Raw genomic sequence first — 20,659 nt, 5'->3', positions numbered from 1 at the left:
TCAGTTGGCTCTGAGATGTATTTTAGGCAGACTCGCTGTGACATTTCTAGTTGTAGGCCTGCTTGACGTTACCAAGAAATTCCTTTGCCACTGAGAGGCCCTCACATCGCCTTGCAACTCCAGGACAACACAGATCAACTTTCTCAGTTTTGTTTCATTTCGTCTTTTTATTTCAGCTTTGACTCAGAGAGGACAGGCAATGGGCTCCTCTTGAGGAAGGAACTGATAACTCAGAAGTAGCAGCAACTGACACGTGCCATCCTGCTCAAATTAGTGATTGCATTTGAGAGGAAACATGGAAAATACACACAAACCTTCAAGGGACTTGACCCCTTATCCCTCCGTTTGTGCACTTCAGTGTGCTAGCTGGGCATGTGCCCCTGGGGCAGCAGTACACCTGTCATTTCAGGGCTGTGGTGACTCAGGGGAAATAAGCTCAATTCATAAACTGGATTTGGTTTTCCCAGAGGTTCACCAATGGGAGCTGTGGAACTGAAGCCCTGCATGGGGACAGTGGTAGAGTGGGACACAGGGAGATGTACCTATTTACCCTGCCTGTAACTGGGGCTTGCCAGTATCATTAACATTTATCCAGATTGTGACGGGAGCCAGACGTCCAAATGCCACATGGCACTGTACAAGCATAGGTTGCAGTCAGCTAGTATGACCCACACAGTACTTGAGACCAGAATCTAGGGAATCTGCTCTTAGCTTGGTTAAAGGAGTGGATTGTCATGGTCGGCTGAGCAAACATTTTAGTATCTGCTGGTCAAAGCTCCAAGCTCACAAATATTTACAAGTATTGCCCCTTTTGCTGAGTGCATACACGCATGCATGCTACCATCTAGCACAAGGAGCTGATTTCACTTTTGCTACAACCCCACTTACAGCAGGCATTGCTCAGTCCTGCCATAACATCTCGGGCTCCCCGATCCACAGCCGAGGTTTCATCTGAGGGTCCATATATCTGGTGGCCTCTCCAGTTCCCATAATAGTCAGACAGATCTTTTGCAGGAACATGAACTGAGTCCCATTCCGTGGATGAAGAAGTTGCAACAAAGGCTTCTGCAGAATCTCCAGGGAGGGTGCCAAAATTTTCTGCAATGAGAAAGTGTTGGAAACTGTGGCTGGGATATGAGACAATGCACTTGACTCAGCAAACTTGCAGCATTGCTGAGCTGTTAACATTTCAAACACCAGGACTTCCCCAAATAATATATATTACATGAAGCTGAGGGATTGTCTAAATTAGAGCTAGAACAAAATATTGAACAAATTCTAATTCTTTTCAAACACTGTAGTACATTTTCATCCAGAATTCAAATTTCAGAATTTTGTTTTCTGGTGTGTGTGTTTCAAATAACATTGGACATATTTGTGTTTAAAAGCAGCACTGGCTGCTAAGTGAATGCATCTGACATTGGTTCCTTATTTGAGTTTGTTCCCCCACTTCCCCATTCAAGAGGATGTCTTCTGAGCTGCTTGAGTGAGTTAAGGATGCAGTCCTAAGCATGTTTATACAGATAAGGGCAGGCTGGCGACATTGAAAAACAGAGGCCTTTTTTCTGTCTAAACTTGTACGGAATTGTGCCTTCAGGGTGCAGTCCTAGCAGACTCAGAGTGCAAGGAGGGAAGGGTGTCAGCAACCTTCACCTCCCATTCTCAGCTCTTTTCAGTCCATCTAGCAAGGATGCTCTGGAGCAAGAGGGAAGGACCCTGGAAGAGACTCAACAGCTGAGCCCTCTGGTCCCCTCCTTTCCATCCCTGTCTACTGGAGTGCCTTTGCTGCTGCTGCTGCTGCTCCATCACTTTTCCTTTCTCAGGGGCAGTTGGAGCAGGCTGGAGTGTTCCCAGGCCTCATAAGAAGAAATCCAAACAATCCTGGGGTCATACAATTGGCCTCTTAGCAAAAATATTACTATGTACTACTGTAGGTTGATTGTCAGATACTGTGAAAGATTGATCCCAGAACCACTGAATGTTATGCTAATGTGAGTGCCAAATATTAACTGGATGTTTGTGCACAGACAGAATATTATGAAAATACCCAACACAGAAATTCACTGTCAAGAATTTTGAGGGAAATTGAAGGGAGCAAATTCACTTCCTCGGTCTTACTGTTCCTTCAGTGGCCACTGCTAAGCTAGGCTTGATTTAAGTAAAAGTTTGTGTGTAGGTCCAAGTACAGAAAATGTCTGAAAATAAATTCTGTGCTGTTGAGCAGAAATTCCTTCTAGATATGGAGTATAATAATTCACCCCCATATTCAGCCTGTATGTTGATAATTCACCTAAAGTAGGCAGGCCTTCTGGCTTGACCTGAAGATTCACAGTTTCACTGTGCAGTCTTAGACATGTCTACTCAGAAGTAATTGTCAGAAGCAAGCACTGGACGCACATTCTTCCCCCCACCCCTTCCTGCTGTTGGTGCCACTTTCCTCCTCTAGACTTCTGCAATAAGCCTAAAAGTCTCTAATTCTGTTGGAGAAAAAGCAGGACATGCAAATGAATGCGAAGAAAAGAAGTTAAAAAATCATGCCCACTACAAGCTACAGAACAGCTTAAATGGTCAATCATAAAACAAACCTGCCTGTATAATTTCGATGGCAAGATGTGAAAGAAAGCGGAAGAGCAAAACCATTGCTTCGAGCTCCATGTGGCTGCTTTTTCTCCCACCGGGGCGGAGGGGGGGGGCAGCTTGATATCTCTTTGGCACTATGCTCTTCCTGGGAGGCAAGCATAGTGGTCCCGCACCATCTCGGGTCCTCTGGCCAATGGCAGGGGCCAAAGTGTACTGCCCATTAATTCCAGCTACGTGCTCAGAGGTTCTTCACTCAGGCCGTACTACCTTTTACGTGTGGATATCAGCCTGTCACCTGCTTCTCTTCAGAAAAAACCTCTTTTGGAAGAAATTGTTCCTTGCACAGAACAAGTGCTTCACTTTTCTCCTGTCTGAAGCTTTGCCACTAGAGCTCCCTATCCCACACCAGCCAGCTTTCAGCACTTGGTCAGCATGCCTCTGAATACCACAAAACTGAGGTGTCGGAGAAGATCTGGGATGGCACTGCAGTGGAAAATTGGCAAGCGCAGGAGGGTCGGTGCCCCCCCCCCCAGCACTTCATTGCTGACCACTACCGTCCTGAAGCTGCTTTTCTCCAGTAGGAGTAGTCGTCTGGTTTTACCTAGGTGCATGTTAGAATGTAAGATGGTTTGACCTTAGGCCTGATGACTAGATGCTCTTCGGTTACAGGCCGAAGAAACTTGTGCATGGGATGTGAACCAACAAGTCCCCATCCCAGCTCCAACCTGTCCTGGTGGAAGAGGCAAGGTATATCAGAGAGTCCTGCAGGATCAGACCAAGGATCCATCTCTTCCAGCCCTCTGTTTACACAGGGGCCACCCAGCTGCCATGAGATCCTGCAAACGGGACAGGATCACAACAGCACTTTGCCAAGCAAGTTCCCTTGCAAGGGACGTACATCGGCACACTGATCCTGGAAGGAGCACAAGCCATCCAGACAAGTGCCCATGGACAGCCTTTTCCAGTCCCCTTCTAAATCCATCTCAATTGGTGGCCATCACCAAGTTAGATGGATTCTAAATTGTAGATTCCAGGTAAATTCCATAATTTAACTAGGGACCACGTGAAGAAGTATTTCTTTTTATCTAGATGGTGTGTAATAATGTCCTTCACCTTTTTCACACCATGCCTTTTGTAGACTTCTCATGCCCCCCCCCCATCCCTTTTCTAAGCCAAAGAATCCCAGATGTTGTAACATTTCCTTAAAGGAGAGTGGCTCTAACCCCTTGATCGTTTTTGTTGCTCTTACCTGCATTTTTTTCCCAACTTGACAGTATCTCTTTTCAGGTTTAATGACCAGAATGGTACCAAGTGTTCTAAGGATGGTTGCACAATGGAATTAATTAAGGGCAGTGTGATATTGGCAATTTTATTTTCAATACCTATCTTAATTATACCTAAAATGGAAATTGCCTTTTCACGGGCAGCATTCTGGGAGAACATCTTCATTGAGATCTGCACCACAGTCCTTTTGTGCATCTGTGCAAGACCCTCAAGTGGGGCAATGGTGGCTAGCTCAGATTTCACCAGCTTATACTCAAAGTAGGGGTTATTCCCCCCCCCCCATGCATTATTTTACATTTGCTTACATTGAACTTCATTGGCCATTTTGAAGCCCCTTCTACCAGTTTGGAAAGATCCTTGTGGAGCTCCTCATTGTCTGCTTGATTTGCAGGTGACACCCTAACCAATTTGACGCCATCAGTGAAGTTGGCCACTTCACCGCTCACTCTTAATTCCCAATCATCTATTAATGAAATGAAAGGCATTTGCCCCAATGCAGATCTCAGTTGGGCCTCATATTGACTGGGTCTGAAAAACATGATAACCAACATGGGTTCTTAAATCATAGAAACTTAGACCAATTTCCACAAGGTGGTTTTCTTGAAGGCCACAAGCTGTTCTGAAACCAATGGCTTGTTTTAGGGGATGTATCCCTGATATGTTGTCATGTTGTACAAACCTGGGCAGCTGACCCCATTGTACCAGGATTCAGCTAGCAAGTGGTTTGGCAAGAGCAGCAAAAGGCTCTTGCCAAGTTTGCCAGTCCTCCCAAGAATGTCCAAATGGCACTTGGGGACAATTATCACTGGCTTGCTGCCCTTTCTGCTGCAGTTATGAGTCCATTTCAACTTGCTTCAGCCTCCCCCACTTTATCTCCCCTTTTTATGAGACTGCAAGGTTCAGCTGGACAGCTGACTTTCACTATCTCTGTTTTGAAGACCCTTCAAAGTGTCTGAGCAGCACATTGGAGGGGCTGTCAGTTGGTATGTTTTTTAAAAAATAGTTTGCTCACATAGTGCATGTAAGATTTTTTAATTAGTTGCTCTTGTGCAATTGCAGAAATCTGAACCTTTGCTGGGGCAATGACAAGGAAGTACTAGCTGTCGGAGTGCAGCGTATACCAACCCTGGACACAATGATATTTGCACGCAAAAATGGTGATGGTGAGTTCCCTTTTTTTTGCCCTGATATTCCTCAGGATGCTGCACATTTTGCATTTTCCTCTGAGACACCAGCTGCATGAGGAAGTGTGAAGTGCATGCTACCCCCTTTTCTGCTGGTGAAAGGGGATTAGATGCACTTCCGAAGGGGGTTTTGACAGGACAATGGGAGATGGTTTATGTCAAAAGTACATGTCAAAACTGCATGTGTCAAAATGCTGGCTGTCAAAATTTGTTTTTTTCTCTCTGAAAAGGGGTGTGGGATGCCCTTTTCACTTTCCTAAACATCTAAAGCCTCATGGAAAAGAGAAAAATGTGTATCACCCTGAGGACTGGTAAGGCATAGACACACATACACACAAGGATCCTGCTGCCAAGCAGGAATAACTCTCACCATCCCTTTTTCATGAGCAAAGATTACTTGAGCCTTTGCTTTTCCTTGACAGATTGCTTTTTGTTAGCTGTCAAGATGAAGCAAAAAGGGGGGAAGCCTGTTTGGGCCCTCCTGGGGTCTGTGGCCGGGTTTGGTACCTGCAGCGCTTTGGCAGCAGGCACCTGCTTGATATTGCCCCATTGAGGGTTCTGCACAGTTGCACAAATGCAGCTAATGTAAAACAAAATAAAATGAAGTTTGGCACACATCGTGTGTACAAAAATAATTATAATATCAATCATATGCTTTTCAACCACTGTGAACCCCACCAAAGTGCCACTTAAGCATTTTGAAGGGCTGTCAAAACAGTGATAGAGCCAGTGATCTGGTTTCATTTGGTTCAATGAACCAGCCAAGAGCATCTGCTGCTCTTATACAGGCCTGGGTTATCCCCAAATGTTCCCCAGTACCTTACACATTTGAATCTCTTCTCCCTGCACCGCTCTTCTCTCTTGTCCACTTATTGAGACTCCTCAGCTGTACCCGACTAGCTGATGCTGCTCATGGAACAGATAGTCTTACAGACAGAGGCAGCTTGGTCAAGTTCCTGGTTTTCAGCCTATAGACCTAGCAACCTACATTTGGCTTCTAGGACCTAACAACTACATTTCCCCATGCCAGTGGTATCAGCAAGGATCCCAACCAGTGACTCCACTCCTGCAATATCTACAAAGCTATCTGGACAGTATGGGATGCCCAAGCTACACACCAGGCAAGCAGTTTATCATCTGAGCTATACACTTGTCACAGGCCCAGCTATCTATGTACCTAATGACCAAATCTCCCACTCCCTGGACAATAGGATTTTGCACACGCTTCCAGGAATGAGTTCCTTCTAAGAGATCACTTCCTTTGTCCTCAGAATGACACCCTCCTTCCCCAAAGCTCACATTCTCCATGACAGAGAAGCTGTCACCCAGGAATTGGGACTGTTTTGATGTCCCTGAAGGCATTGTCCACCAACCTTTCTGTCTCCCTTCACTTCTCCCAGTCAGCAGCATTGGCTTGTTCCTTGTGAACCAGGAGCTCATTACAGTGAGCGCCCACCATGACTTCTGTTTTGCAAGACAGTCACATGTGCAGTGCATGGAGCAGTGCAGTGGATTGCCCCTCTGGCCCTGCTGGCTTTCTACCTGCATCTCTTTGCGCAGGGCTGCTTGATCTGATAAAACAGAGAGAGATCCTGCCTTTCACGCTCCCAAGCAAGAGCGAGCGAGCCCTGCTGTGCTCCCCCCACACCCTGCCCCTTCCTCAGCAGGCAGTTCCAGAGCCTGGGAGCAGCCACTGAGAAGGCAGTTTCTCTCAAGACATGCCCTTGCCGCATCTGAAGATCCATGGGGCAAATAATTGCACTGACCTGACACAGTTACTCTTTCATTCCTTTGGGTATCCATTGCATTGTTTTACTGTCCTGCCGAGTAAGCGGTGGCCCAAACCTATGGGCAACATACACACACTTCACATGCTAAAGGTTCCAGCACCGGCAGGTAGCATGGGGAAAGACCCATCCTGGCTGGGGATGATGGGAGTTTCAGTCCAGCACATGTGGCAGACACAAGACCTTAGCATGTGAAGATAGATGTTGTAAGTGCTCCCTGCCTCTGCAACGTGAAATGCTTTTACTTAACATTTATAATACAATTGCCCCCAAGACCATTTATCATAGCTTAAAAATGACAGTCTGTTTCTACTTGTCTGCAGTTCAGCCTCTCTTCAAATTCAGGCTCCACTTTGTACTGCACAGCTATGTCTTGTGTGAATGGAAGAAATGTATTCTTCCCACCTGGCTGGATGATACAGATGTCCAAATCTCTCAGCACAAAACAGCTTTTCCCCTTCTGCTATGCCATATGTGATGCAAAATGAAGCTATTATTTGACCCCTTTCTTTCCAAATAAACACAGGGGCAGAAGGGGCATATTTGCCAAAATTAGGGAGAGATCCCCCAGAGTCCTATAGGGGTCTGTGTGGTGGAGGTGGCATGCCAGTTTTTCCAATAAAGAATACATTGCTACCCAATAAAATAAGTGTGTGACCTGGGCATTAAGCAGCATCCCCAAAATATTGCCAGGTAAATGTTTTGGACTTCACCTCCCATCAGCCCTAGCCAGCAAGACCAATGGTTAGAAATACTAGGCGCTGGAAGCTACAACTTCTGGGGGAGGCATTAGGTTGGTGCAGGCTGGCCTTAAGACTCACAAGTTCTTCTGTGCCCCTGCTTTGAGAGCCCCATTCTTGCTCCCCTCAAGGGTCCCAGGATGCCCACGTCCTTGCTCACCTGCCCGTCTCCAGCGGGATCCTCCACACGTGAAGATGACTGCACGGATGAACTCCCTGCCACACAGCTTAACGCCGTATGGGGGTGTCCTGGCCTCGCTCGCCAACCTCATCTCCGACAGCAGCACCCCAAGTGCCAGAGCCAGGAGTAGCTTGTGCATGGCCAGCTTCAGGCAGGACACGAAGGGATACACGAGCAGCAGCGCGACCCCCGCCTGCCAGCCTGCCGGTGAGCCTCGGTGCTCTTTATACCTTCCAGATGTATGCACAGCATGCCTGTGGAGAGTTGCCCAAGCCATCTGCCCAGCTAGCAGCAGGGAGGACGTGGAGACCTTTCCTGGGCACGGGGGCTGGGGGAGCGGGGGGAGGTGGGGCTCTGCCACCACAGATGATGCCAGCTGGGAAGAGATAACCTTTCTCTTCGTTATCAGCACCGTGGTGAGTGAAGAGTTGCACTCTGCACTTACCTGGCCTTTCCTGGAACCTGTTGATGTGTGGGTGTATGCAGAGATAATGAAGACAGGGGCATACAGTGAAGGAAGACACAGAAAGAGGGAGATGAGCACAAGCAGAAGCCCCACCCTCCCTGAATACACACCAGAACTTGCAGGTCCAGATGCAGAAGTACAGGCAGGGTCCATATGACTAGTGCTTTCTTCTAATGCAGCCTTTTCCAGCCTGGTGCCTTTCAGATGCAATCAACTGTTAGTCCCATCATCCCAGATAGCAAAAGCATGGCTGGCCTATTCTCCGTGAGCTATATTACCACCACAACAGATTGCTAATTGGGATATTCCTGTCCTGTTTTCAGTTTTGTGGCAAGCAGGTGAATTGGGGTGCCAATATGGACAGCCAAGAGCTATTCTGAGTTTGTAATAGTGTAATAAGGAATTAACATATAAATGAACATAAATAACCATTCTTTCCTGTTAATAAAGCACAGTTGCTAATGTTAATTAAACTAAGGCTTACTTTAAACTTCATTTTAGTCCATCAAAGAGCATCAATACTGAGATTTTGGTAACAGTCAAGTTTATTTAATTCTAAACAGCTTCCTATTAAAACTCAGATGAATGTACAGCTCAAAATGTCTATTCAATGGATTTATTTTTATATGCAACATCCATTCAGCATTCCTAAGGTGACTTAGAAATGAGTAAAGAACTATACATGCTTATGATCTAGAGCAGGGGTCTCAAACTTGCGGCCCGCGGGCCAATTGCCAGGATGGGCAGGGCACGGGGGAGGGGCCCTGCGGCCTTCAAAGTGCCGGTTGCGCCCGGGCCGGACGCGGGATGAGCGGCCCACCACCACCACGGGGGTGGAATACTTGATGCGGCCCAGCCTCACCCAGACTCCACTTCCAGCGGCCCCCAGGTAAGTTGAGTTTGAGACCCCTGATCTAAAGGAAAACAGCATGGCACATGTTATTGGCAGCCCTGCTTTTATCTCTTGTTCCTTGAAGTTATCTTCATGATAAAACACCCTCTGCTTTGGGTCAAACGGGTGGTTTGCTTTCTGTTCAAGGGGCCAGAGAATGGGATCAAAAGAACACCCTGATTTGGTCCTTACATGATTCAAGAGCAGACCAGTAAGGGGGGCTTCAGCACCTTCCAGCTTTCTTAAAATACATACCCAGTGAGGTTCAGAGCATAGCCTACCATTAAGTTAGGCTTCAGTAAGTCTAACTAAAATTAAGTTAGTCTGCAATTAAGTAGTGCAACCAGGTGAGCAGAGCCCTTCATCCTCTTGCCAGCATCACTCTTTTCTTATCTTTCTGTTTTCTGCCTAATTAGTTATGTGTTGCCTGTTTGATTCTTTTCTTTACTTTTGAGTGTTTTCCCCCATCCTTCATTGTTTTTGAGAGGGTTTTTTTCATGACTTTTGAATTGAATTATCCAGATGGTTTTGCCTGAAGTCTCACCTACCAGGATTTAGAACTTGACAAAAATGGTTCTCTGATACTATGGATGCTTTTCCTGGGTGGACAATTTATCTGCAGAAGTGAAGTCTCCAGGGGTTTGAGAATTTGCAGTGAAAATTTCACACACAGATACAGAGGACAAGGGTAGGGAAAGAGAAGGGATCTTCTAGCTGAAGGTGGCTGAAACTCAGAGGCAGATGAAGGCTTTGGAGGCTACACAAGTTCTTAGGATAGGACAAGCAGCAGTGCCATCTGCTTATAAGCATCTGCTTCTATCTTTGCCAATAATGTAGAGATTACAAAGGTGTGAGAAGTTTCCAGTGTGCCTATATCCAAGAAAACTGGAGCCAGCAGAGCTGCCCCTGGAACATTTTGCCACTGGGACACAGGGAGTAGGTAGCAGTATCTGACACTCAAAGGCCACAATCCTATACAAACTTGAGACAAAGCTCTACTGAACTAAATGGGAATCACTTGTGAATAGACAAACATGTATAGGTTCTGATACTGTAAAGCAGTATGAAAACAACAATAATTTTCTCATTAAGTTTCAAAGATAATAATATGATTGGTATGAAATGTTGAACTTTCCAGAATTTGCGGAACTGAGAGGCGTGATATTCACAATGGCAAAATTTTGGTTCAGAAAATGGACAGGAGACATCCGTTGTGACTCCATTGTTAAACTAAGCAGATCTGGGGCCTGTCAAGTATCCAGAGGGGAATCCTGTGTAGTTCTGAGCCCCTAAGAAGAAAGACACAACAGAAGGATCAAGATGCATTTCATGATGGTAAGAAAGAAAGAATGGAACAAGGTCTACACATAGCTAATTTCTGATCTCTACGTCTGAACATGCAACAGTACCAATGAGTCTGGTACTGCTGGTGTCACACTGGGCACCGTGGCAATGAACTTAAAAGTCAACTTCAGCAAGCAAGGAAAAGCTGCAATAGGTACTGGTTGAGATTTTTTAAAAGGTGACAGGCAAAGAGGCTTGTGCCCTTCAACAAAAGTCAGAAACACTGTCCTGTTTGAGATGGAAAGTGGAATGCTACCCTTCTTCTGTTCTTCCCTAATGGACGTGGGGCACAATCTACTTGGACCTTCTCCAGTGCTTAATTGACTTGGGCAGGATCTGCAGAATTGTATCCTACCCTGCTGTTGTGCATTTCTCATCCATTTCAGTGGCACATGCCAAGACCATCCTGGTGGATTGTGGCCGTGCTGAGTTCAATCCAGCATCCTTGCCTCTGCCTCTGCTTTACTGTGCGTCACGCTATCCCAGTTCCGCCATGAATGACAGCTGTCCTTTGGCCTCACAGCACAGCAGCCTCCACTCCATTGCCTGAAAAAAGACGTCTGCAGGCTGAGGGAGCATCGCTGAACTTTCCTTATCTTTCTGAATTCTGCCTTTTCTGCTTGCTGAGAGATAAGGCACCTTGCTTCTTTGCCCCGCGATAAGAAATCCATCGCTTCTCCTGCGTATGGCAAATGCCACTGGAAGGGGCCTAGAACCACAGAGATAAACTTTGGCCCAAGTACCAGCTGGCTAGTTTGCCCTCTCCTGCATGATAAGTGTAACATTTCAAACAAAAGAGCAATTTCTCACCTATATCACTGTGACTCCACACAGAAGCAAGAGATGCTGCCTGAAGCTCTGACTGGGAGTGCAGGGCACAAACAGAGTTAGGAAGACTTCACTTTAAAACAAAGAAAAAAAGTGAGCTGCTGGAGAATGGTCAGCGTGGTGAACTTGCCAGGTGCAAATCTGTGTCGTGACAACAGAAGAAACCACCATGGTCTGAGAACTCTGTGCTTCTGAATACTAACCCTGGGGTGAGGAGCAAGCAGTGGGAGAGGCCTATTGCTTTCGTGCGCCTGTGCGAAGCCTACCAGAAAACATCTGGTTATTTACCGCTGAAAGGAGGAGACTGGCCTAGGTGGACTTTGGATTCCCCTGCCAGATGTTTCATGTATGTTCTTCAGAGCTGGCTGTCCCTTTAGGTGGCCTCCTCAGGCTGCAGATGCTATAGAGCACTGGCAACAGTGGCAGTGGTGCAGAGCTGCAGGATACAGCTGTGTGTGCCTTGCAGCTTGCTAGGACCTTCATAAGTGGCCAGGAGTGCTGTCCCATCGCTAGGGTCAAAGTAAGATTCGGCAGCCAGTTCAGTCAGCTCCTACATTGTAATGCAGGAGGACTAGCATCTTGTCCTTTTCTCAAAGAGCAAAATATCCCTGTGCAGAAGTATTTGAATGGTTGATCTAGAGGTGGCTTGGGAATTAAGTCCTTGTTTCTCCAATATTCATTACATTTGCTTTACTATGGTAGACCTATGCCTTTCAAGTGGCAATTTATATACTGCCACTTGTCATTTTTGCCCTCTTGCATCAAACCTAATACTGGCAGGGGAAAAATTCAATGGACCTGAATACTTTGGTGAATTAGAGGAACATTTGGACTAGGTGACTCCAGTGTTTGTAAGCGAGTTATATCCTGGACTAAAAGGGACCATGGTTCCAATATTAGTAGATTACTTGCACCCTGTATGTTGGCAGCTGCTTTACAGCTTATACATAACTGTGGTTCTAACCAAAGAGAGTTTGCTCAAATCTGAATCCTTGCAAGGTTTATGCCAACGCAGGCCTGGCACAGACAAATATTGCATATGCCCATGAAGAAGGATGTTATATAAATGTATTCCAACTAGCCCTGCTGAGGCATTTGCCTGATCACAGCATGGCTAAAAGAAGGTGGGAAACACACACAAAAGCCTCACCCCTACCATTCCAGGGTGCAAGGACTGGTCTCCTCTACAGACCCTTATGCTGTAGGTCTGTAAAGGAGACATGTTCAAAGCTGTTGTAGACAAGGCTTGAATGTGCATTCCTGACCACAGTGGATAAAAATCAATGATTAAAAAAAATCAAATTTACTTGATTTAAATCAGATTTTTTAAAGGAAAAAATTATCCAAAGATAGTTTTCTATTTAGGATACATTATAGTCCAAAGGGTATTCATTGTGAAACAAGGATCAGTGGCATGAGGCTATATAATCATGTTTAATTTTTTTGGTAAATGCCATTAATCCATTCATAATGTCATGTTCTTCCAGAGGTTTCTCTCAGATTATTGGACACGTCTTCTATCTAGAAGATATTATCACAAATGCATGGTTTTACTGTTCCCAAAACTGAATTTGTGTCCAGAGAGATTACATGCCTCTTCTTCACAGCAAAAATGTTATACAATAAGCGTACAAAATTGAGAAAAAGACCTTGATCCCATTTTTGCTTTGCAAATCTGTGTACACAGAATCAACTCCTTACCTCCTAAGTGCCAAGTTTCAAAGAATTCAATGAATAGAAGAAGGTTGTTGGGAGTGGAATAGAGCTGTGCAAGAAGCTAAGTGTGAGGAGGGAGGGGCAAGCAGTAAAAGTGCAAGTGAAACCTTTTGAGCAGAACACTCCACAAGTCTTTGGACCTTTTGTGTATAGCATTTATAATGTTTATAATGAGGTTTATAATATTATTCTCTCCCTGGAAGAGAAAACCTATAATGGCAGTGGATTGTAAATGGACCCAATCTGAGAATACTTTAATGGAGTTCCCCTAGCTAGGGGTAAGGCAGGCATGTGTGCAAATTATGTAGAAAATCATGCTTTAAATCTCGTCCTACTGCCTAGTGATTTAAATCAAATCCACCCTGCACTTAACTCAAATCTAATTAACCAGTCCTTGCACAGGTGAATGCCTGAACAAGGCTGTGTTCTCAGAAAAGTAGTCTAAGAGTGTATGATGGAGCCGGCACTGTGTGTGATTTAGGCATTCTATTGCAGGGGTGGGCAAAAGGTAGATCTCTAGAGACTTTGGGTTTCAACTCCAGAAAACCCCTAGCCAGCATGGGCCATGTTTGATAATGCTGGGACCTCTTTTGCTCATTTGATTCATCAGCACTCTCGATGACTGAGCAGGCTGCTATGATGTTTCAAGAACATGCAACCTCGGATAGCGAAATGAGAGCAATCTGGAATCACCAATGTTTATCCATGACTGTAAGGCACGTCCCTCCGCTTCTCTAAAAGCCATGGTGCATTCCTGCCTTCACTCTTTGGGGATGCTGTCTATTGGCAACTGCATTCTTTGGAGCAAGCTCTCAGGGAAGAAGCTGGTCTACAGGCAAATGTGGGTTCCATCTGCTCTGTAGTGTCCAGAGCTAAAGGTGCGTAGCACTGGTATACCCTTTCCCAACCTGGCACCCTCCAAATCTGTTTGACTACAACTCCCATCACTCTTAGCCAACATGGATAATAGAAGGTATCAGGCTGGAGAAAGCTTCTCTCAAAACTTGCAGAACCCACACCTTATCTGTTTTCCTGTCCAAGTTCTTAAATGCTAAGGAAGCATGTAAAGGGAGGCAACCAAGATTAACAACAGTCAAATATTCTGTGGGCTTTTCATTCTAGCCAGTCAACCTTTGTCTTCCTTTCCCTATTAAGCATGGTTTTAATCAGGGTGTATCACATGCCCCATTTCCAGGCCTGCCACATTCATCGCTTTTCTTCCATTCTTTTATGCTTTGCTACTTTGTCAATCTGCATGTAATTCTCAAGTTCCATCCACATCAACCCACTTTTGCACCAACTAGGAAAATATACTAGTGGTACATTGCTTTCTAACCACATTTAATTAAAACCCCCCAAAAGCAAAGCCAAGCCTCCCCTCAAAAACAGCCCACTAAAGAGCCCCTCAAAAAGAGCCTGAGTATGAACAGGAAATACTGAAGCACTGAAGGGGGTGTATGAGACAGGAAACAAAACCAAATGTTAAGAACTGCAGTGGGGGCGGGCCCTGTGATCGAGTCACATCAAGCTAATTTTCGTGTCCACAAAAATATTTATTTATTTATTCCATTTCTATGCTGCCCCATAACCCGAAGGTTCTCTGGGTGACTTACAGTGCTAGACCAGCATAAAAACAAAATAGATTTAGGGCATGCTCTTGCACATGCTCAGATAGAAAAACATAATTGCCAGTATGCCCTGGCTAAGACTTGGATAGTCCTGAGGGCTTGGAATACCTTGTTGTAGACAATGACAGATTGAATCTGGTTGGGCTCTGCTGGTAGTACTAAGTGTGTTAAAAGCACTGTGGGAGTATCCTAGGCAGCAGATGCAATGTAACTCCACTTTGACTTATAATCAAAGTATTTCAGATTGGTGACTCCAACCTTGCTTTTTTGAGGATTACTTTGAGACCAATCTTTTGCAAAGCTATGAACACATGAGGAACTGCAGATTCTCCAGGCATACTCCATAATTGGCTCTAAAGGTGATGTCATCAAGAGATACTAGTAAAAACTCCTAAAATCTCATTATCTTGTCATACAAATGCCACAGCTTTGTCATGAAGACTAAAAGAAAAAAAGAAAAGCACACCTGTGGTGCAGCAGAGCAAACTGGCTCACATTTGAAAAGGCCATCTGAATAATGTCTTTCCCTGCTTACAGAAGAGCAGTGAAGGAACCAACTTAGCTTTCACTGGTGAGAAACTCCAAAGCCTGAGAGTGGCACCAAGAAGGCCCTCTGACACCCCCATTAAATGTGCCTCTGACAATACTGGGACTGACAGAAAGCCTGCCCTATATCTTAAATCCCAGGTTTGTATGGAAGAACCAGCTAGGTTCCAAGGACTTTATAGGTTACAGCCAGCACTTTGAATTGTACTCAGAAGCACATGAGTAAGCAGTTAAGTTACTGCAGCAAGGGAATTACCTGCTTTCTGTAACCAACCCTGATCAACAGTCTGGCTGCAGCATTCTGGTCCAGCTGAAGTTTTCAAACAATTTTCAAAGGCAGTCCCACACAGAGTAAGTTACAGCAGTTCACATCAGATATAACTAAGGCATGTGTCACTGTGGCCAGATCAAACGGTTCCAGGAACAGGTGGAGTCAGCATGGTAGTCTTAGCTATGTCTGTTGTTATCTCACAAGGCAATGTGTTTGAAAGTGTGGTAATTAGGCCAAAGTATGTGCATTTGTGTCCACAGAGACCACATGCCTCTTCTTCACAGCAAAACTGTTATACAATGAACTTATAGGGTTGAGAAAAAGAGCTTAATCCCATTGTTCCTTTGCAAATCTATGTATGCAGAATCAACTCTTTACCTCTTAAGTTTCAAAAAAGTCAATGAATAGAAAAAGATTGTTGGGAGGGGAATAGATCTGCACAAGAAGCTAAGTGTAAGGAGGGAGGGGCAAGCAGTAAAAATGCAAGTGAAACCTTTTAAGCAGAACACTCCACAAGTCTTTAGCTCTTTTGTGTATAGCCTGAGGCTTATCATGTTATTATTTCCCTGGAAGAGAAAACCTATAATAGCAGTGGGTTGTAAATAGACTTTAATAGACTTTAATTTGAGAATATTTTAATGAAAGGGTAAGGCAAGCTTGTGTGCAAATTATGTAGAAAACCATGATTTAAATCTAGCTTTACTACCTAGTGATTTAAATTGATTTGATTTAAATCAAATCCATCCTCGTTTACTGCACACAGGTGAATAATAGACTCTGACATATTTGGCAAAACATTTATTAATTAAAAGCTTTTCTATCCTGTCCCCTACAAACATCTTGGGATGGTTTACAATAAAATAGTAATTTAGCCACTTCCCTAGGATCAAGTACATGTTGAGGTTATTTTCCAAATCATGGGTTCAGGCCAATACACCTTACAGTTTCTTCTTTAGATTAATTTTAAAGTAAAATTTCAATAAAGCCATAAAGAAGAAAATGTACCTATATAGATTTTAATACATGCATATGAAGATATATGTATATACTATATAGCTATTGTAAAGCTGAACAAATATGCAAATAGATGTACATTTGCAAATGGTATCTGTATACTGCTTGATCAGATCCTGAAGGTGTTGTTAGGTCCTCAATCCACAACATTATAGGTGAATGTTTACTTTCCAGTGTTGCAAGACCAGTCTTTTAGCTCTTCACACAGTGCAGAAAATCGATTTGTGTTGGCTGAGCATCAGATAATTTAAGAGGATCTTAAATATTAATTAGTGTTCCAGTAGAAATATATCCATACAATGTCCTCCTCCCCCTCAAAAAGGCAACTATCTGGCATTGCCAAAACATATCATTTAAATACATAACTATGTTATACTACCGGCAATTAGCTGACTTAAGCAAATCCTTATTAAAGAGATATCATGGCATCCAATAAATACAGAACAGGAGTTTTTGCTGAATAAGGCATAACCTGAGATTCATAGACGGATTAGATATAAATGCTAAAGTGGTGGTTCCATTGACTGGCAAAACGTGACAACCGAGTTCATTTTTCCACTCCTGCTTGAGATCCTGTACGTTATATTTACTCTTTGATAGTACAGCCCAGTGTAATATGGTGGTTTGAGTGCTGGAATGGGGATGTAGAAAATCCAGGTTCTAGTCCCAATTTGACCATGAAGCTCACTTTGGGCCAGTCATTCACTCTCAGCCTAATCTAACTCACAAGGCTGTTGTGAGGATAAAATGGAGCTATGTAAGCTACCCCACTCTTTCCCTCACAAGAGGGAAAGAGTGGGATATAAATGCAATATAATATTATAAACATGGACCATGGGTCAATTTACCCAACTGCTTCCACTAGCAAAGGAGACAATGATTCTGACAAATGTTGCAATTGAAAGTATTGCCAGCTGTAACAAAGGTAAAATCATATCGGAAACACAAGGCTGAGAATGAGAATTACTCATCATTGCCACTCACTAATTGATCCAAGGTTGTTTGCGGTTTAGTTACAAAGTAGTGCCCAACCCATCACAACCCCATGGACAACATTCCTCCAGGCTCCCCTGTCCTCCACCATCCCTCAGAGTCCCTCACTGCCCCAGTGACTCCATCCAGCCACCTCATCCTCTGCTGTCCCCTTCTTCTTTTGCCTTCAATTGTTCCCAGCATTAGGCTCTTCTCCAGTGAGCCCTTCCTTCTCATTAGGTGGCCAAAGTATCTGAGTTTCATCTTCATTATCTGGCCTTCTAAAGAGCAGTCAGGGTTGATTTCTTTTAAGACTGACTGGTTTGATTTCTTTGCAGTCCAAGGGACTCTCAGGAGTCTTCTCCAAATATGCCACAAAAGCACATTCTTGCCGATTGTTAAGTCTGAATGCCCCCACAGAGTCAATTTAACATGAGAAAATGGATCAAAATATTTATTTAAAACTTTTATATGCCGTCCCCTCATGCCTTGGCATCTTGGGATGGCTTACAACATAGAATTAAAACAATAAAACAGTAACAGTAAAATTATATAAAAACAAAAACAAAAAACAAAAAAAGCAACTGTTAATGATAAAATTGATTTTTTAAAATAGCCATTAAATAAAAAGGTTTTAACCTGGTGCTGAAAAGAATACTGACTCTGTGCCAGGCGCACCTCTCCAGGGAGCACATTTCATAACCTGGTTGCCACCACAGAGAAGGCCCTGCTGCGGGTAGTTGTTCTTTTTATCTCCTTTAAAGAGTGCTCCCAGAGCAAAGCCTCTCCCCCAGATCTTAACAGATGTGAGGGCATGTAAGGGAAGAGGCGCTCCTTCAGGTATCCTGGTCCCAAGCTGTTCAGGGCTTTATAGGTTAAAACCAGCACCTTGAATTGGGCCCAGACTTCACCTGGGAGCCAGTGGAGCTGATAGAGGACCGGCGTGATGTGAGAGTAACGGCCAGTCCCCATCAGCAGCCTGGAAGCTCTGTTCTGTACCAACTGGAGTATCCGGATCATTTTCATGGGCAGCCCCACGTAAAGCGCGTTATAGTAATCCAAGGGGGAAGTTACCAGAGCATGTATCACTGTTGCTAGGGAGTGCTCATCCAGGTAAGGATGCAGCTGATGGATCAGTTGAAGTTGTAAGAAAGCACTCCTTGCCACCACTGCCACCTGGAACTCCAGTGACAGTTCTGGGTCAAGGAGTACCCCCAAGCTGTGGACCCTGTCGTTTAGAGGGAGTGCAATCCCATCCAAAACTGGGTCAAAATCACCTACCTGGAGACCCGCACCACCCAACAGGACTTCTGTCTTATCTGGACTGAGGCTCAGTTTATTGGCCCTCATCCAGCCAATTACCTCGGCCAGGCACCGGTTCAGTACAGCCACCGCCTCACCTGGAGCAGATGTAAATGAGAGGTAGAGCTGGGTATCATCAGCATACTGATGACACTGCAGCCCAAACCTCCTGATGACCTCTCCCAGTGGTTTCATATAGATGTTAAATAGCATGGGGGACAGAATAGAGCCCTGCAGAACTCCATGGCAAAGCTGCCATGACACAGAGTTATAGTCCCCCAGCACCATCATCTGGAATCGGCCAGTCAGATAGGAGTGGAACCACTGCCACGCAGTGCCTCCTACTCCCAAGTCAGCCAGCCTATCCAGAAGGATACCATGGTCGATGGTATTGAAAGCCGCTGAGAGATCCTCTCCCTGCACAGGTCATCATACAGGGCAACCAAGGCAGATTCAGTTCCATAACCGGATCTGAAGCCAGATTGAAATGGGGCCAGATAATCAGTTTCATCCAAGAGTGTTTGGAGTTGTCCTGCCACCACCCGCTCTAACACCTTGCCCAAAAACAGAATATTGGCCACCTGTCTAAAATTATTGGCCACCTCTGGGTCCAGGGATGCCCTTTTCAGGACAGGCCGGATCACCGCCGCCTTCAAGGGGGCATGGACCCAGCCCTCCCTCAGTGAGCCATTAATAACCTCCTGGACCCAGGGACTAATCCCGTAACTGGCCTCTTTCTGTAGCCAGGAAGGGCAAGGGTCAAGAAGACAGGTGGTAAGACGTACCATCCCAAGCATCATCAGGCCACAATAACAGAAACTCATTAAAGATGGACCAGACAGAGCTCTGAACACTTCCCGTACTGGAACAGTATCAACCATGGAGTCCAGATCATGGCGAATCTGAGCGATTTTTTTCCTTAAAGTACAGGACAAAGTCATCACAGCGGCCTGCCAAAGGTGCGACCACGTCATTTTCCTGGCCAGCATGTGTTAGGACTCGCACTATTCAGAAAAGCTCCGCCGGACGGCACTGTGAGGAAGCAATGGAAGCGGAGAAGTATTGCCTCTTCACCACCCTCACCGCCACAGCATAGGCTTGATAATGAGCGCGTAAGTGTGTTTGGTCAGATTCATCCCAAGATTTCCTCCACCTGTGCTCTAATCATCTCCCAACCTGCTTCATCACCCGCAACTCAGGCGTATACCATGGTGCCGAGCGGGTTCTGCTAGGTGGGAGAGGATGCTTAGGAGCGATTGTGTCAATTGCCCTTGTCATCTCCCTATTCCAAGAATTGACCGGGACATCAACAGGAGCACCAGCTTTATCAGTCAGAAAATCCCCCAGAGCCCTCAGGAATCCATCTGGATCCATCATGCTCCGAGGATGGACCATCTTAATAGGGCCTGCACCCTTCCGGAGGGAGGAATCAGCCCTGAGCACAAACCTCACGAGGAAGTGGTCTGACCATGACAAAGGAGTTAAGGTCAAATTTCTCACTTCCAGGCCACCCTTTTCCCGCCCCGTCAAGAAAACCAGGTCAAGTGTGTGACCTCTTTCATGGGTTGGGCCTGTGATATGTTGAGACAGCCCCATGGCTGCCATGGAAGCCATGAAGTCCTGAGCTGCCCTGGATAGAAGTGCCTCGGCATGGAAGTTGAAACCCCCCAAGACCAACATCCTCGGGGGCCCCAACACCAGATCCAAGAGGATCTCTGTCAGCTCAGGCAGGGAGTCTGCTGGGCAGGAGGGTGCACGGTACACCAGCACAGTCCCTAATCTGTCTCGATCACCCAACATCAGGTACAACCACTCAAGACCTGGCCTCGAAGGGACAGGAAGCCAAGCGAGGGGAATATGGGCTCAGTGAATTAATGCGACCCCCCCCTCCCCTTCCCTCTGGGCGTGATCGGTGTTGTGCCAA

General features: G+C 45.3%; 2 protein-coding genes across 3 annotated transcripts in view; one reads left to right on the top strand and one right to left on the bottom strand.

Moving 5' to 3' along the window:
* Nucleotides 1-740: 740 nt before the first annotated feature.
* Nucleotides 741-8,044, bottom strand: RLN3 (relaxin 3). Of its 2 annotated transcripts, XR_006416027.1 has the most exons (3): nt 6,815-6,881; nt 4,170-4,392; nt 1,030-1,098 (listed from the first exon to the last, which is right to left on the bottom strand). XR_006416027.1 is itself a non-coding variant. In XM_044443570.1 (2 exons), the coding sequence occupies exons 1-2, from the start codon at nt 8,031-8,033 to the stop codon at nt 845-847; spliced, it is 552 nt and encodes a 183-aa protein (XP_044299505.1). In that variant the 5' UTR covers nt 8,034-8,044; the 3' UTR covers nt 741-844. The 2 variants fall into 2 exon arrangements, 1 of the variants encoding a protein (XP_044299505.1); XM_044443570.1 differs by lacking the exons at nt 4,170-4,392; nt 6,815-6,881 and adding an exon at nt 7,736-8,044 and having other exon boundaries at nt 741-1,098.
* A 3,383-nt stretch (nt 8,045-11,427) lies between these two features.
* Nucleotides 11,428-20,659, top strand: part of RFX1 (regulatory factor X1) — an 88,944-nt gene continuing 79,712 nt past the window's right edge. The window contains exon 1 of the mRNA XM_044443566.1: nt 11,428-11,495. The gene's annotated coding sequence lies outside the window, so the exon portion shown is untranslated. The remainder of the gene's footprint in view (nt 11,496-20,659) is intronic.

The sequence above is a fragment of the Varanus komodoensis genome, unplaced genomic scaffold (assembly GCF_004798865.1).
Source record: "Varanus komodoensis strain SLA01 unplaced genomic scaffold, ASM479886v1 scaffold42, whole genome shotgun sequence".
NCBI classification, from domain to species: Eukaryota; Metazoa; Chordata; class Lepidosauria; order Squamata; family Varanidae; genus Varanus; species Varanus komodoensis.
The sequence above is the reverse complement of the archived record's forward strand: the minus strand, read 5'-3'. Positions and strand labels throughout refer to the sequence as shown.